Source organism: Myxocyprinus asiaticus, chromosome 28 (genome assembly GCF_019703515.2).
Source record: "Myxocyprinus asiaticus isolate MX2 ecotype Aquarium Trade chromosome 28, UBuf_Myxa_2, whole genome shotgun sequence".
In the NCBI taxonomy this organism is placed as follows: Eukaryota; Metazoa; Chordata; class Actinopteri; order Cypriniformes; family Catostomidae; genus Myxocyprinus; species Myxocyprinus asiaticus.
In genome coordinates, this window is record NC_059371.1 from 41,587,832 (window position 1) to 41,606,545 (window position 18,714).

At 40.0% G+C, this 18,714-nt stretch overlaps 1 protein-coding gene across 5 annotated transcripts in view; it reads left to right on the forward strand.

The window, feature by feature from the left end:
- LOC127418564 (gastrula zinc finger protein XlCGF57.1-like) overlaps positions 1-17,199 on the forward strand; it is a 105,486-nt gene extending 88,287 nt beyond the window's left edge. For 4 of the 5 annotated variants that reach the window (XM_051659148.1, XM_051659149.1, XM_051659147.1 and 1 more), the window contains exon 3: positions 15,182-17,199. In XM_051659148.1, coding sequence (XP_051515108.1) covers positions 15,182-17,199 — 2,018 coding nt within the window. The remainder of the gene's footprint in view (positions 1-15,181) is intronic. The other variant, XM_051659151.1, reaches the window with a different exon arrangement.
- Positions 17,200-18,714: the final 1,515 nt, after the last annotated feature.

An 18,714-nucleotide genomic window follows, 5' to 3' on the forward strand; every position in this document is an offset into this window, starting at 1 on the left:
CAAAAAAATGGGCCAAGCCCAAAATTGCAAAACATTAAACTTCAACAAATTGTTAGAATTAAACAAATGCACTCCTGGTGCACTTCTGTGCCACCATGTGATGTTTGGGGAAAAGCTGGAAACAGGGACATTCACTTATAAAGTCTTCTTGTATGCAAAGGAAAAATCATTATAATGATTAAAATGGCTGATGTAAAATTAAAACTAACACATATCTGGGTGTGCCAAATCTTTCAAAAATATCTTCTAGGATGTTTTTTTTTTATTAAAAGATTAGTCATACCTGATTCAGCCCATCAAAGGCCTGATAACAAGCTCATAAATGGAACCAGGAGTGATAGAGCAGGGAGAGGTTTACAATATTCAGTGTTGTGAGTGTCACGTTTAATGTGTTTTTGTTTATGTTTTGTGTTCATGTCTTTTATTTTGGAAGTCTAGTTCCCATTCTATAGTCGTGTTTCATGTCATGTGATTTCCTGTTTTATAGACATGTGTTTCCTGGTCATGTGATATCCTGTTTCCCTCCATGTACATGTCTTGTTTTCATTGGTTTATTGTCTTGTTAACTCGTTATCAGTTCTAGTTTGTCATTGGTTTAAGTTTATTAGTCTTGTTATCTTGTCTGTTCATTGGTTGTCTTGTTACCCTTGTCCATGTATTTAAACCCTCATGTTTGCCATGGTCCTTGGTCAGGTTGTCAAGTCCATGTTTATGTTTACGGTTTTTGGATTTCATGTTTATTAATCAACTGCACTTGGGTTCTTCACATCATCATCGTCTTCGTCTGCCTGTCATTGCAAGCGACTTTACAGAACCCCTGACCACACTATGGATCCAGCAATTCAGCTCATGCGCCTACGTTAAGGAAATCGTCCCCTGGAGGAATACGTAGAAGACTTCTGCACTTTGGCCAGCAAGGTTGGGTTTAATGGGATCGCCCTCAAACACTTCTTCCAGGCAGGCTTGGATGAGTCTGTGTTCTCTCTGATGCCTGGTGGTCGGAGTACCCCACGACATGGTCGCCGAGCCAGGGCCCCACAACATGGTCACCGAGCTTGCGCCATCTTCTGCCCCGGATCCTTAGTCTGCTCCATGCCCTGTCACAACCACACCTGAGTCTGCTCCATGCCCTGTCACAGGCAAGCCTCAGTCTGCTCCATGCCCTGTCACAGGCAAGCCTCAGTCTGCTCCATGCCCTGTCACAGGCAAGCCTCAGTCTGCTCCATGCCCTGTCACAGCCAAGCCTCTGTCTGCTCCATGCCCTGCTGTCACAGCCAAGCTTCAGTCTGCTCCATGCCCTGCTGTCACAGCCAAGCTTCAGTCTGCTCCATGCCCTGCTGTCACAGCCAAGCTTCAGTCTGCTCCATGCCCTTCTGTCACAGCCAAGCTTCAGTCTGCTCCATGCAATGTCACAGCCAAGCTTCAGTCTGCTCCATGCCCTGTCACATCCAAGCTTCAGTCTGCTCCATGCCCTGTCACAGGCAAGCCTCAGTCTGCTCCATGCCCTGTCACAGGCAAGCCTCAGTCTGCTCCATGCCCTGTCACAGCCAAGCCTCTGTCTGCTCCATGCCCTGCTGTCACAGCCAAGCTTCAGTCTGCTCCATGCCCTGCTGTCACAGCCAAGCTTCAGTCTGCTCCATGCCCTGCTGTCACAGCCAAGCTTCAGTCTGCTCCATGCCCTTCTGTCACAGCCAAGCTTCAGTCTGCTCCATGCAATGTCACAGCCAAGCTTCAGTCTGCTCCATGCCCTGTCACATCCAAGCTTCAGTCTGCTCCATGCCATGTCACAGGCCCGCCTCTGCTCCATGGTCCAGGCCCACCTCTACTCCATGATCCAGGCCCATGCCTGCCACGTTCCATAAGCCAACGGCCATGCCTGCCACGGCCTACGAGCCAGCGCCCACACCTGCCACGGCCAACGAGCCAGCGTTGCAAGCCTCGTCCGTCCCAGAGCCAGCGTTGCAAGCCTCAGCGGCCATGTTATGCCATGTTGCCATTCCTACCTCGTCATGCCATGTTACCACGTCTGCCACGTCAAGTGGCCCTGCCTTGGTCCTCCGAGCCTCCACCCTGGCCCCTAGAGTCTTTGGCTACTCTCCGGGTTCCCAGTTCTCCAGTTTTGCCCCTCGAGTCTCTCATGGCTCCACCTTCCACTGGCTCTGCCCTGGTCTCATGCTTCACGCCCTGTTTTCACTAGGCCATGCTCCACGCCCTGCCTCGCCAGGTCACGCCCCACACCCTATCTCGCCAGGTCACGCCTCAAGGACCCCGCCACCAAGCTCCCTATTGAATCCCATGTGTTTTTGTTTGGCCGTCGGGAGCCGCCCCTTGTGGGGGGGATATGTCACGTTTAATGTGTTTTTGTTCAATTTTGTTTTGTGTTCATGTCTTTTATTTTGGAAGTCTAGTTCCCGTTCTATAGTCATGTATTTCATGTCATGTGATTTCCTGTTTTATAGACATGTGTTTCCTGGTCATGTGATATCCTGTTTCTCCATGTTCATTTGTCTTGTTTTCATTGGTTTATTGTCTTAACTCGTTATCAGTTCTAGTTTGTCACTGGTTTAAGTTTATTAGTCTTGTTATCTTGTTTATAGTTCTTCCTGTTCATTGGTTGTCTTGTTACCCTTGTCCATGTATTTAAACCCTGATATTTGCCATGGTCCTTGGTCAGGTATTGTTAATGTAACGTTGTTTGGTTGTCAAGTCAAGTCAAGTCTAGTCAAGTCCATGTTTGTTTTTGTTTACGGTTTTCGGATTTCACATTTATAAATAAACATCATCGTCTTCGTCTGCCTGTCATTGCCAGCACACGTTACAGTGAGTCCCAAGGTAAAGGGGTGCTGCTCCAAAAAAGCTAAATATCATGCAGAGGTTGCTGTCAGAAACCACACAGCTGGTCTGCATTAGGCAAACTGTAGCTATTCTGAAGTTTACAAGACTTTAAAGGCTAATCAGTAAATGTTTTTCAACTACTCATCAACCATTTGAAGCCATCAACATTGAGTGGAATAACATTGACTCTTCTTTCTGTAAAAAAAAGCTGTCAGCAAGTTTACCCACAAGGTTTAATCATTTAAAGAAATCAAAGGGAAAAACTATCCCATACTAAGTTACTTTATCTATTTGTTAAATTCTTGCTAATTTCCTGACCAGTGATTTGTGGTTAAGACCACTAAAAGCTTAATGTTTTGCCATTTTGGGCATGGCCCATTATTTATTTTTTTTGCCCAGGAGTGTATGTATTTTCTCAGGCACTCACTGAGTCTAAATTGATGCACAACTTACATAATTTCAGTAGTACACCCAAATTACGATATCCAAATCATACTGATGTTCATGTGTTGTACTTGCTATAGTTTACTTCCATGTTGTTTCTTCATCAAATAACAATGCCAAATGTAAATCAAGTCCAAACAACAGTGCCACCTTGTGTAAGAAATAGCATGTATAATATGTATGTGTACACGCATATGAGATACTGATAATTCACCATTGTTGCATAGAAATATAGTACTTAATTGTATGAATATAGTACTCATTTCTCTTGTAATAAACAAAGAAATAGATATCCTGTTGTAGTAAACTTTTATAGAAATGAAATGTATCACTGGTACTTGACAAAGAATGGACTATATAATATGCAGATGGTGTAATAACCAGTGAAGAACCTCAGAATTAAATTGCACTTGACCCAAACCCACTTGCGCCTAGACTTAGCGCATGCTTGCACGAAAATACCAAAACTCCTTGACCTTACCCATCGACTTTGCGTGTATGACCTATGGCATAGCGCTGCGCTTAGTGCTAGTGCTCTTGAAATAGGCCCCATAATGTTAAAGATTTCAATCTCCCTCCTCAACAGTTCAGTATAACTTTTAACCATCTTTACTAATGATAAAAAAGCTAATATCAATAAAACTTCTATCATAATATGTGGATATCTTGTTTAAACAGTTGTAATTCACAAACCTCACAAAACTTGCACAAATCCAGCGTTTTCGGTCAGTCCATGACAATCCATGCAGGTAAACCGGGCCGTGAAACTGAAAGCTGTCAGGAGACTTCTGCTTGCTGGATCCGTACAAATCGCTTCAAAGCTTCACGTGTGCTTTAGGTTAATGTCATATTCACTGTGCGCTGTATGTACAATTGCTACTGTGTGCACATTTTTCCTTCTTTCTAATAAATTAGTCATTTCTTTTGTGCAAATAAATTACTAAAATTAGACGACAAAACAGGAATCTGCTATCTACAATTTAAAAAACAATCTGTTTTACACGTTAATGTTTTATGTGAAAGTTTTAGTAAATATAGTGCTAAATAAGCTTATTCATTTTTGTTGTTATTTAATACATTAAATTGTGTAATACACCTGCATAATATCGGCCACCCTGCTGTCTGGATATCGCCATCGGCCATTAAAAAAACCTATATCGTTTGACCACTAGTGCTATCCAACATCAAGCTGAGTTGCTGAGTTGAAATTTGCAAGCTTTGCTAGAATTTCATGAGGTGAAACTACCATTAAAACTTTTAACACAACTAATCAGTGCATTCAGGCGGCACACGTTAAGTTTGTGTGTTGTGTGTATTCAGTTCAAACGGTGTGCATCTAATAGACATGGTTAAAGTGTGTGTCAGGAATCCTGCCTCTGTAGTTCCTCCCGCTCACCATCAGAGGGCTCCATCACCTGAGTATTGACTCTAACTCTCCGGACTCCATTTCCCATAATCCCTGTAGCTGGCACTGATTACCTCCTCACCTGTTGACTATCTACTCAGCTATTTAAGACTCACTCTCACTCTCTGTCATTGCAAAGTCTTGTTTTGCCCTGGCTGACATTTCTGAGCATTATCTGTATTTACTGCCTAACCTGTGTATGATCCTGGACTTTTTACCCTGTTTTGACCCTTTGCTGCCTGCCTACTGTTACTGCTTTGTTTACCTGGATATTACTTGTGATTGCCTGCCGCCTGCCCTGACCTCTTGTCTGTTTTGTGACTATCTCTCTGATTTACCTTGGATACTACTATTGCTGGTGATTGACCCCTGCCTGTCTATATTACTACGTTTACTGTTAATAAATCTGCACATGGATCCCAACTCCGCTTACTCATCATTACAGTGTGGTGATGAAAAATCAATAAAGTGTGGCTTAATAAAAGCACAAAATCCTTCTCCGTTTTGAACAGCAACCCAACTAAAGGGAAAAAAATGTGATGGCATTAGTGAGTTAAGCAGAGCCATAAACATCAACATGCTGGTCAACTCCAGGAACACTACTGGTATGCACATAACCCTTTCCAAACTATGGACAGTTCTCTTCATTTGATGATTTTGATAAATAAAATAAAATAAAAAAAACAGTGTATGCCATGTATACTGTAAATATGCTGATCCATATTATGTGCTGTTTTCCATTTTAATGCACATTTTACAGGCAAATTAGCCATGTACATTTCACATATTGAACAAGTTTTGGAATTACATGCAAAATGTTTAACAGTTGTTTAATATGAATGTAAAATGTAAAAAGGATTTCTTGGAAAGCCTATTTGGTAACACTTTCTATGAAGATCGTATTTATAATGCATTGTAAATGTATTACAATTGCTTTATAATGCATTTGTAATGTCTTCTTATACACCTTATAATATGTTATAACCTCTTATAATTGTAATCACAGTTATAATACATTATAATACTTACCTATTCATAGTTATACCTAAGAGTATAATGCATTATAACACAATCAACATCCAATTTTATCTGCTTTATTTTTAATGTATTATTCTGTATATTAGGTATACTTTAAAGTAAAGTGACAAAAGCAATGTCTTATAAACATCCATAAGATATTTTTAAGTGGTTATAAAACATTGCATGTCAAGCTTGTAAAATAGAAGCTATATCCAAATGCACAGAAACAAAGAAACACGTTCACAATTAAATTGAGACATTAAGAAAAACATTTGTAAAGCTAAAGTACAAGGTTAAAACTTGTCAGTGATGTTGATCACACACGTAGCCCAATCTTTCTTATTTCTTGCACAAAACACATCCAAGAATTAAAAAAAAAAAAAAAATGATTCTATACTGGACTCTATTCAAAAACTTTAATGCTTAAATGCGCAGTCACACATACATTTGCACAGCAAAATTCCATGAGCGGATGTTGAGCACGTGTGAAACTAGCATAAAAATAACTGCCAAGTAGCCTCTTTTTAATGCTGCACTTTATGCAAAGACCATTTATAATGGTATATGGTTATGTCATAAAGCCTTATGACTGTTTACACTATTCTGCTTTTGTATGACAGCACTTCTACGATTAACTTTATTAACTTCTGCAGATAAAATTGGATGTTGATTGTGAATTATGAATTATGATGGCATCCATGACAATTCACCTAATGTCGTTGCATGTCATTTGCTATGTATGTTAACATATACAGCCACAAATATTTGGAATTAAGCAATGTCAGAATATAGTGAACCTGCATGGTTGCATTCAAATGCGCCCTAAACTCAGAGCACCTCTTGAGCATATCATTTTCAGCGTTCTCAAAGACTAAACTATTCTTGCAAACTGTTTTCAGATGACTGAAACAGAGTGAGAAAAGTGAGAACTCAATGCATGTACGTCTTCTGTGGGAAGCGTTTATGCAGATCGCCACTGAACTTCAGAACACACAGCGAATCAGACATGCACACCAACAGCTTTTCTTTCGTTTGTTCTTCAAAAGGTAACATATTATGAGGTGTATAATAAGACATTATGAATGTATTATAATACATTCATAATGCTTTCACAATGCATTATTAATATGGGCTTCATAGAAATTGTTACCGACTATTTGTATGCATCGAGATTAGATGTGCAAAAACAGGCTTTATTTATTTTTTTTGCGATTTTCTCCCCAATTTGGAATGCCCAATGCACTCTAAGTCCTTGTGGTGGCATAGTGACTTGCCTCAATCTGTGTGGCGGAAGACGAATCTCAGTTGCCTCCGTGTCTGAGACCGTCAATCCGCGCATCTTATCACGTGGTTTGTTGAGCACGTTACTACGGAGAACTCACCACGCTCCCCACCGAGAGCGAGAACCACATTATAGCGACCATGAGGATGTTAACCCAGCGTGACTCTACACACCCTAGCAACCGGGCCAGTTGGTTGCTTAGGAAGCCTGACTGGAGTCACTCAGCACACCGTGGATTCCAACTCAACTCCAGGTGTGATAGTCAGCGTCTTTACTTGCTGAGCTACCCAGGCCCAAAAACAAGCTTTATTGATTTATCCACAGCCCAAAATGTTTTGTGATTGGATCACTGAAACCGCATACGAAGGTATTTTAACATGTGAAACACAATTCATTGTGAATGCGTCCGGGACAGCAGCGAAGCTCCATCCCTCACCTGTCAATCGAATGCTGTGTTAAAACAAGAGTTGAAACTTTGCCGGTTATGTGCGGCTTTAAAAAGAAATAACCGTCCATTTGGAAAATTGAAAAAGCAAATACAAAAACAATAGAGCTGTGTCAAGACAATTAAATACTTATATATTGTGATACTTTTTCTCACAATGTTGTATCAATACTTAAGATCTATATATCGATATTTATATTCAACTATTTATGTATTTGAATCATGTCCAGCATTTCAATAAAGAAGAAGCAGGTCATCTAAGTAAGTGCAAACTCAAAGCGGTATTCCTAATTGCAGTCAGAGACGCTTCTATGAGGTGCAAGAGAGACTGAAACTGAGCTTGCATGTTTCTCTCGCGAACATGCTGGGCCTCTTTTGTGCATTTAACACTATGGCTGGGCAAAAATATAGATTTTCTGCTTCACCGCGAGCTTCATTTGAATGATCCTAATGTCGATTCTTAAAATTTCAAGGTCGCTTATTCTATACAAAACCCTCTACAATGCACGTATGCAGTTAAAAATGTCAGTGATAATTAGCTACTTGCTGGTAATTTTTCAGATTTCACTCACCAGTGTTTGAGTAGTGTAGTGGCGAAGTTCTGCACAAAGACCTTTTCACTGCATGTTGAGAGTAAAAGTTTGGTGTGGATCTTTTTTTATAATGTGAGTCCAAAGACGAGATGTACACAATCCTTTTGTCATTGAATAATTTTACTTTTTAAATCCTTTCTGTACTTAGTCAGTTATTGATCAAAAACAACAAAAGAAACCTCTAATTCTAATCACAAATAGCACTAATGCTGTCAAGAAGCCATCCGACACACTTGTGTCAAAGTCCCTTCCACTGTTCTTACAGAGGCAGTATCATTTTAGCATATATTTGTGTTTCGTGTTCATGCTTTGTGTGGGTCCGGCGGTGGTTATCGCAGTGCACGAGTTGCCACTATGCGCCCTCCGGTGATGTCATGACACCCTTCCCAGGTTGTGTGTTCGCATGTGGCGGACCGTGAAATCGTCCCGTGTCTGTCTTGTGTTTTTGCTTTGTGTGGGCGCACAGGTCCGGCGTGGTTATCACAGTGCGCAAGTTACCACCGTGCGACCTCCAGTGTTGTCACAGTCATGGCATCTTGCCAGGTTGTGTTATGCCTGTGGGGGACCGTGGCATCATCGTTCCTTTTTTTTTCTTCCTTTTCTCCCCAATTTGGAATGCCCAATTTCCAATGCACTCTAAGTCCTTGTGGTGGTGTAGTGACTCACCTCAATCCGGGTGACGGAGGACGAATCTCAGTTGCCTCTGCATCTGAGACCGTCAATCTGCGCATTTTATAATGTGGCTTGTTGAGCGTGTTACCGCGGAGACATAGCGCGTGTGGAGGCTTCGCGCTATTCTCCGCGGCATCCATGCACAACTCCCCACGCGAGAACCACATTATAGCGACCACGAGGAGGTTACCCTAGGTGACTCTACCCTCCCTAGCAACCGGGCAAATTTGGTTGCTTAGGAGACCTGGCCGGAGTCAGTCATCACGCCCTGGATTCGAACTCGCGACTCCAGGGGTGGTAGGGCATCATCGTTCCATGTCTGTTTTGTCAAAGCTTGTTTACGTTTTATCCTCATGTGTTCAGGTATCGCTGGCATGCTGATTGTCTCCATGGGAACGATGATTATTACTATGGTCAGTTGTGAGCGACATCTGCCCCTTGTTTGTTTCTCTTATTTAAACCCCCACATGTCATTGTCTACTGTCATTGTGACTTGTTTCTGTTCGTGCTTGCTGTCGTGTGCGTGTTAACAATGTTTCTGTTATTTATCAATGTGGATGCATTGCGTGTTACCTTGCGGATCGCCGTCGCCCTTGCCAGTGTTGCACCTGTCAGTAAGAGGAGGATTCCTCGGATTTGTGTCCGTGTGTCGATAGAATCACTCGCCTGGGCTTGAAACGCACACACCCATCTCACGAAGTCTTATCGCTTGCCCACTTAGTGGTTTTCCTTATTGAGCTCGGACGAGCTGGCGCTGGAGCGCCTTTTGTGTTTTTGATTTAATAAAGACTCACTGACTATTTTTCCTCTGCGTTTGGGTCCTGTCTTCCAGAGTATCATGACAAAACTTGTAACCCAGCAGTTATATTTACTACTTTGCTTTAGTGCTTTTCCTATATATCTATCCAATCTTTTTTTTATGAAAAACGTATCAAATTTCCTCACGTAGTGCCAATCTGGCTATAATTATATAAAAGTATCATCATAACCTTGGCTTTAACCACCTATTATTGATGTTTTAATAGTTAGTAAACTAACCATTTATAGCAATTGTGATGTGTTTACTATGTATGAACTTCTCCTGTTATAACGTTGATTTGAAGTAATTCTTGGTAACTCGCATCGTATTCCTTTTATAAAGTTCATGACTAACATATAAAGTTCCCCTCTGGCTAGACAGCATGATTAGAATGCCAATAGCAGTTACATATTTGTAGTACAAGTCCTGTTTTATGTAAGTAAACTGAGTATATGTTGGTGGGCAATGTTCAAAGCTAAAGGATTTTGTGCAAACTTTAAGATTTGGATGATGAAGGCTATGGTTGGCATTAATTTATTGTCTATTTAGTCCATTTTATGAAAATGTAGACCAACCTTTGAACAGGATTATGCTGGTGGAGGCTGGAAGCTTGGTGATTCATTTCACTGAAGTAAGCCCGAGGTGCAGACAGTGGACAGTTAAGTATCCAGTGTCTTACGGTTGGGAGTTGGCAGCAGTTCATCCTATGTGATGTCCATTGTAGAAGACTGAAGTGATACAGTCTGTGATCATCGAAGCGCCCCTCGCTGTCTGGATGGCACAGACTGCAGTTAGTAGTCATCACTCAGGGACACATAGCAGTGGGAGTGGGACATCGGGCTGGACTGAAACTGGATCTTACAGGCTCTGGAAACCTCGGGAAATGTATCCCTAGGTTGAGACTGGAAAGCAGAGAGATTAATATTAGTATAGATGCCATTCACTTATAAAGTGGAGTAATAGAATATGACAAGAGTTTCTAGTTCCAGTAGACCTGCCTAATGCAGCATATCTATGAGGTGAGGGATAAATTATGTGTATGCCTGGGCTAAAGAGATGAGTCTTTAGTCTAGACTTAAACTGAGAGAGCGTGTCTGCATCCCAAACAGTGCTCGGAAGACTATTCCATAGTTTAGGGAGCCAAATAGGGAAAAAAATCTACCTCCTTTTTTGGATTTTGATATGTTAGGCTCTATCAATAGGCCGGAATTTGCGATTGTACTGAACCTGATGGATTACAGCGTGATAGAAGTCACTTAAGTACTGAGGAGCTAGATCATTCAAAGCTTTGTAAGTAATAACAGAATTTTTAAAGGTATACAAAACTTAAAAGGTAGCCAATGTAGTGACGATAAAATGGGGCTGACATTATCATTTTTCTTGGTTCTAGTCAGCACTCTAGCTGCTGCATTTTTAACCAATTGAAGTTTATGTATTGATCCTGCAGGACATCTTCCCAGTAATGCTTTACAATAATCTGGTCTTGAGATCATGAAAGCATGTATTAGCTTTTTGGCATCAAAAATAGAGAGGATGTGTCTTAACTTAGCAATATTTCTGTGGTGGAACAATGCTGTTCTACAAACATTGGAAATGGGATTTTCAAGGACAGATTGCTTTTTGGTCCAATAATTAGTAGCTCTTTTTTTTTTTTTTCAGAATAGAGCAGAAGGAAATTTCTAGCCATCTAGTCTTTGATATCTTTAATACACTCCACTAACTTGGAAAAGTGCGAAATCTCATCAGGTCTCGAGGAAATATAAAGCTGAGCATTGTCGGCATAACAGTGAAAACTAATTCCATGGTTCCTGATAATGACTCCCAGGGGAAAGCATATGTAAGGAGAAAAGTGGAGGCCCTAAAACTGATCCCTGTGGCACTCCATACTTAACTTTAGCTTGATCTGTCAATTCCTCAGTTATACAAGCAAAGTATAGCTGTCAGATAAATAGGACTTAAACCATGAAAATGCCTTTCCACAAATGCCAACATAATTCTCAATCTTATCCAAGAGAATGTTGTGATCTATGGTGTCGAAGGCAGCAGATCTAAAAGCACTAAAAGAGAGATGCATCCACGGTCAGATGATTAGAGCAAGTCAGTTATAACTGATAAGAGCAGCCTCTGTACTATGATGGGGCCTAAATCCTGACTGCCTAAATTCTTCACTGATACAATTGCTCTGTAAACAAAAGAACGTAAGTGGAAGGACACTACCTTTTCTAGTATTTTAGAAATAAATGGGATATTTGAGATTGGTCTGTAATTAGCCAACTCTCCAGGTTCAAGCTGTTGTTTCTTGATTAAGCTGTTTAATAACTGCCAGTTTGAAAGAGAGGATCTGAGATAACAGGGAACACCTCTTTCAGTATCTTGGTTGGTATTGGATCTAGCATACATGTTTTTGGTTCTGATGCTTTTACAAGTTTTGTTAGATCTTCTTTACCTATAATAGGGAAGGACAGAATTTGTGTGTAGGGAATACTATGGGACACTGTCTTCTGAGGTGTTGTTGCAGGCAGTTGTATAATTCCAATTTTATTTCTGATAGTCTTAATTTTATTTGGAAAGAAATGTATATAGTCATTACTACTGTACTGCCAGGGAATTCTTGGATCAGTTGAAGATTTGTTCCTTGTCAGTTTAGCCATGGTACTGAACAAACGCCTACCATTGATGTAGTTATCTTCTATGAGTTTGCTAAAATATTCAGACCTGGCAGCTTTTAGAGCCTTCTCTGTATCTAGAGACATTATCCTTCCATGCACCACGAAACACCGCTAATTTTGTACTTTTGTGCTCCATTTTCCTGGCTGATCTCTTAAGAGTGTGAGCTTTTCTCTTTAAATTTCTTTAATTGAGGGGCAACAACACTATCTAGAGTGCTAGAGAAGACTGCATCCATATTTTCTGTGACTACATCAAGTTCTTCTGAACTTTTTGGCATAATTAGTATTTGAGACAGGTCAGGAATATTATTAGTGATGTAGTGGTTAAAAGAATAGTTCTACCCGAATAATAACATGTTATGTATTGAGTGACTTTAGCTAAGCACAACATTCAAGATACGTGGTAATGATCTGAGATGGCAGTGCTCTTTGGCAGAATTGTTATATTATCGACATCAGCTCCATAAAACAGAATTAAATTTAGCGTATGATTATGGCAGATAGACAGAGGTGAGAATATCGATAAATGCTAATTCCAGTGTGTCATTTTCATGATCTATCTGAATGTTGAAGTCACCAACAATTAAAGCTCTATCCACAGAAACTACTAGATCTGGCAGAAAATCAGCAAATTCACTAGGGAAGTTTGTGTAGGGCCCTGGGGGTCGGTATAAAGTAGCAACAGTGAAAGACAATGGAGATTTTTATTTATATTGAACAATGTCACAGTAAGCACAATCACTTCAAAAGAATTAAACTTGTATCCTGACCTCTGAGTAATGCCAAAATCATCACTGTAAATTGTAGCAACCACTCCTCCTCAACCCTTCAGGCGAGGCTCATGTTTATAACAATAATACATTCATCCGATTTAAGCCAAGTTTCTGTCAAACAGAGCACATCCAGACTGTGATCTGTATTAATTCATTTACAATTAGTGCTTTGGAAGAAAGAGATCTAATGTTTAGTGGCCCAAACTTTATTAGATGTACAGTATGTCTTAATTTTTGGTCATTTTCTAGTTTGACAGAAATATTTTTTCTGAAAGAATTAACGGCTTTGTGTTTGGTTGTTAAACTTGTATCCTGACCTAGAGAGACAGTCACTATACGAGATCTAGGAGATACAGTCTCTGTGTTGGAGTTTACGTGACCTCTCATTACAGCTAGTGGACAGTTGGTTAAGCCAGTGTGTCTGCTTCTGACCTTGGCCCCGGTGAGTCAAACACTTAAAATATTAAGACTGTAAGCCCAGTTATGAGAGAAGAGCACCACCTTTCTTGGAGGGATGGAATCCATCTCTCTTTGGCAGGTCAGGTCTACCCCAAAAACTCGTCTAATTGTCTATAAATAATATGCTGTTCTCCGGACACAACTCAGCTATTCGGTAACGCTAATCTTCTATAAATCTTGTCACCGCGATGAACAGGGAGGGGGCCAGAGCATATTAAAGTGTCTGACATAGTTTTTGGAAGTTCACACACCTCTTTTATATTATTTATAATTATCTCTGACTGGCGAAGCCGGACATCTTTAGTGACGACATGAATAACAATCTTAAAAAATCTACATTCGGCATTAGTCAGCATTTTCAAATTTTATCTGATTTCAGGTGCCCTTGCCCCCAGAAAACATATAATAATGGTGGCTGGAGTCTCTATTTCAACGTTCCTTAAAATAGAATCACTTATAACCAGGGCACATTCAACAGGATTCTAAGTGGGTGCGTCACTGAGTGGGGAGGACCTGTTGGAAACTCTTTAACGGGAATGGGAGACTGGTGTCATGTTGCCCTGCGAGTATGCCGCAGAGAACCCGAAGTGTATGTGTTGCTCGCTGTACCTGCTGTATCCAAAACCATATCTACCAGCTTCTCTTTCCACTGACCTCCACTAACTTTCGGATGCGTGTCTCTAACTCTGTAATTTTCTCAGTTAGTCTAACTAATTCCTTACATTTATCACATGTAAATCCCTCTCTGCTGATGGATGAAGCTATAGTAAACATGTGGCATGCAGTGCAAGTAGCGATAACATGTGTTGGTGCCATGACTTACCGCAGTTGTTTGTTGTATAGGTTATGTGGTTCATGGGCAGCGGGGTTTGAGATTGATGCAATAATCTGTGAAAAAAACGCATAGGTAGAAACTGATGCCCACAGTGTAAATTGCGGTGAAAGTAGAAAAAAAAATTATGCATGTGGTAAAATAGAGATTAAGACTAAAATACTGAGAATAGAAAAATAGAAAATGCTAAGCAGGATAGCAGGCTACAAACATAAACTTGAGCTACGTGCCAGCTTCAACAGGAAACAGGAAGCAGCCACCGAAAATTCTACTTTTCACAGATAGCGGTCAAAATCTGCTGGGCTTTATTGCCTGCTGTACCTCCACCAGTGCCTTCAGTCCAGCTGTGGAGTCATCAGCCCATCCCAACATAGATGTTTCACCCCATTAATCCCGGAACATCTGGTAGTGGGGCAGCAGCCAGGGAACAATATATTGATTTCTAAAGACACTTTTTGTATTGTCTAATCTATAATTTACTCCTCTGCCACAAAATCTGAATATCTGAGTTATTATACATATTATAGGCCCTACATATTATATTTTGAATTATTTGCATTATTATTTTTTATTTATATTGAATTATCTTTATTTTGGGGGGCAGTGGTCAGGGAACAATAAATTGATTTCTAAAGCCACTTTTTGTATTATCTAATCTATAATTTACTCCTGCCACAATATCTGAATATCTGAGTTATTATACATATTATAGGCCCTACATATTATATTTTTAATTATCTTTATTATTATGTTTCATTTATATTGAATTATCTTTATTTTGGGGGGTGGCTTTCTCAGCCAATAATGATATGCGATAATTGATTAATTTGATTAATCAATCGTCATAAATGGATAGCCCTAGATAAATATATGGACCTTGCACAGAAAAATTACAAATAAATACATTTGCCCCTCTTGAATTGATTTTTATCAATTTACTCTGTTCATTGTAGGGCTGATGGACTTGAAAGAGGAACATCAAGAGCTGAATGAAGTGGAGGAGAAACTTCAGTATCAGAAACAGCATGATTTCACAACTGGAGAAGAGTCTTTGAGTGGCTCAAAGTCAGAAGAGAATTTCTCACCTAAAAAACCTCAAAGAAGAGCAGCCAAAAATACTTTTACCTGCTCTCAGTGTGGAAAATGTATAACAAGTAAAAGGGATCTTATTATACACATGAGAGTTCACACTGGAGAGAAGCCTTACACGTGCCATCAGTGTGGAAAGAGTTTTGCATATAAAGAAAGTCTTAAAGTGCACTCAAGGATTCACACTGGAGAGAAGCCTTACACGTGTCATCTGTGTGGAAAAGGTTTCATAGATAAATCAAAACTTAATGTGCACATAAGGATTCATACTGGAGAGAAGCCTTACATGTGCCAACAATGTGGAAAAGGTTTCATAGATAAATCAAAACTTAATGTGCACATAAGGATTCATACTGGAGAGAAGCCTTACATGTGCCAACAATGTGGAAAAGGTTTCATAGATAAATCAAAACTTAATGTGCACATAAAAGCTCACATTGGAGAGAAGCCTTTTACATGCATTCAGTGTTTTAAGAGTTTCGCAAGTAAAGGTAATCTTGATGTACACACAAGAGTTCACACTGGAGAGAAGCCTTACAAGTGCCATCAGTGTGGAAAAGGTTTCACAGATAAAGGAAAACTTAATGTACACATAAGGATTCATACTGGAGAGAAGCCTTACTCATGTCATCACTGTGGAAAGAGTTTTGCTCATAAAGAAAGTCTAAATGTACACATGAGAGTTCACACTGGAGAGAAACCTTTCACATGTCATCAGTGTGGAAAGAGTTTCACACGTAAAGATAATCTTGATGCACACACAATAATTCACACTGGAGAGAAGCCTTTCACATGCCATCAGTGTGGAAAAGGTTTCATAGATAAAAGAAACCTTAATAACCACACAAAGATTCACACTGGAGAGAGGCCTTACACTTGCCATCAGTGTGGAAAAGGTTTCATAGAAAAAAAAAACCTTTATATCCACACAAGGATTCATACTGGAGAGAAACCTTACATATGCCATCAGTGTGGAAAAGGTTTCATAGATAAAAAAAACCTTAGTAACCACACAAAGATTCATACTGGAGAGAGGCCTTACACTTGCCATCAGTGTGGCAAAGGTTTCATAGAAAAAAGAAATCTTTATATCCACACAAGGACTCATACTGGAGAGAAACCTTACATATGCCATCTGTGTGGAAAAGGTTTCACAGATAAAAGAAAACTTAATGTGCACATAAAAGTTCACACTGGAGAGAAGCCTTTCACGTGCCATCAGTGTTTTAAGAGCTTTAAAAGTAAAGGTAATCTTGATGTACACACAAGAGTTCACACTGGAGAGAAGCCTTACAAGTGCCATCAGTGTGGAAAAGGATTCACAGATAAAGGAAAACTTAATATACACATAAGGATTCATACTGGAGAGAAGCCTTTTTCATGTCATCACTGTGGAAAGAGTTTTGCTCATAATGAAAGTCGTATTGTGCACATAAGAGTTCACACTGGAGAGAAACCTTTCTCATGCCATCAGTGTGAAAAAAGTTTCACACGTAAAGATAGTCTTGATGTGCACACAAAAATTCACACTGAAGTGAGGCCTTACACTTGCCAACAGTGTGGAAAAGGTTTCAAAGATAAAAGAAACCTTAATAACCACATAATGATTCATACTGGAGAAAGGCCTTACACTTGCCATCAGTGTGGAAAAGGTTTCATAAATAAAAGAAACCTTAATAACCACACAAGGATGCATAATGGAGAGAAGCCTTACGCTTGCCATGAGTGTGGAAAAGGTTTCATAGATAAAAGAAACCTTAATAACCACACAAGGATTCATACTGGAGAGAGGCCTTACACTTGCCATCAGTGTGGAAAAAGTTTCATAAATAAAAGAAACCTTAATAACCACACAAGGATTCATACTGGAGAGAGGTCTTAAGGCCCCAGCATACTTATGGAGAAGTTCTTCTTCATTCAGAAGTAAAAAGAAGTTCGGAACAGCTGAGCAAAAACATACCGTTTGTGTACATTCAGAGAACGGCCAAGCTGCTGGGGGAGGTGTTGAGAGGAACATTTACAGTGAATGAGGATGCACAAGACTACATGTAAAACACCCAGGGACGGGGTTACAATTTTCGAGGCCCCAAGCAACCGTCCAGCTGGGGGCCCCCTTTCGGCGTATATCCGGGGGAAGTTACATAAAAGTGTTTTTAAATAATAATCTCTAACCATCTTTGTAGCCAAGTACAATCAGAATGTATAATGAAATAAAAATCTAGTTAAAGATAATGAATGCATGTTTTCCACTGTTTTTCCAGTATATGAACTCAAAGAAAAATGGTTTTTAATTTGTAATATAATAAATCTAATGTATGCATACCAATACACTAATAAAAAAAGGCAATATTAACCTATATATATATTTTACAAAACATTTTTGTAAATGAATAGGGTGTGCAAAAAATACAACTTCACTCCCTTATTTTGGAACCCAGGTGATCTTGTGTGCCCGGGTAGGGGCGGTACGGACTGGGAAGAGCAACTTCTTTGTAGTCTCTGTTGAGTAGAATTCACAAAAGATCAGTAAAAGAAGCTGTTTTAACTATTCAATGATGATTTAAAGTAATATATATGCAGTAGATAATGTGTAATTTATCATGTTTACATTCTGAATCCATGGAGCTAATGTGCTAACTATAGCGTCTCTGGCACTAACTTGTACACCCTGAGCACAGCAGATTTTACAACACTGTAATCAAGTGACTGCTCAATGGGCAAGGCAGAAGAAACCTCTTGTGCCTTACCCACCAGTTTTCACTGCAAAAGTGGAGCCCACATAACCTTAGGCCACTACAGCTTAGCAGCAACATGTTTAAATGCAATGAAATAGGAGTCTACCTCAGCTTCCCTGAATGTGGGTACAAGTTTGATGTGCTTGCTGACATTAAAATCAAGAGCAGAGCCAGCAACAGCACTAGCAGGAGTTGCAGAAGGGGTAGCTGGAGTAGAGCAAGGTGATGGCGCAGGCATGTTGACAGGCCAAACAGACCCAGCAGCAGACCTATGCTCCTTTTCCTTCGTTATATCCAACTCTGTTTCCCTCACTCAAAGCATCTGATTTTCATGCTCCTGTTTCTTTATCATCAGCTCCAACTCTTTCAATTTAAGTGCCACTAAGGGATCACTCTGAGATGTCTGAGAAATGGGAGTAGGCAGCGGCTTTACATCAGGCACCCCCTCTGTAAGGGCCCCACTTTCCTCACCATCAGCCGCAGACTCTGACTCAGATTCACTAGGCAAAATCTTTTGCTCAACTAACACACTGTATAGTTTAGCCATAATGACACTTTCAGCTGCGTTTTGGGATATTGAAATTCAAAGAATTCCACAATCTGAAGTAAATCATTCTTCCGGCACTTATTATAATCTTCAAGATTAGGGAACAGCGAGAAAG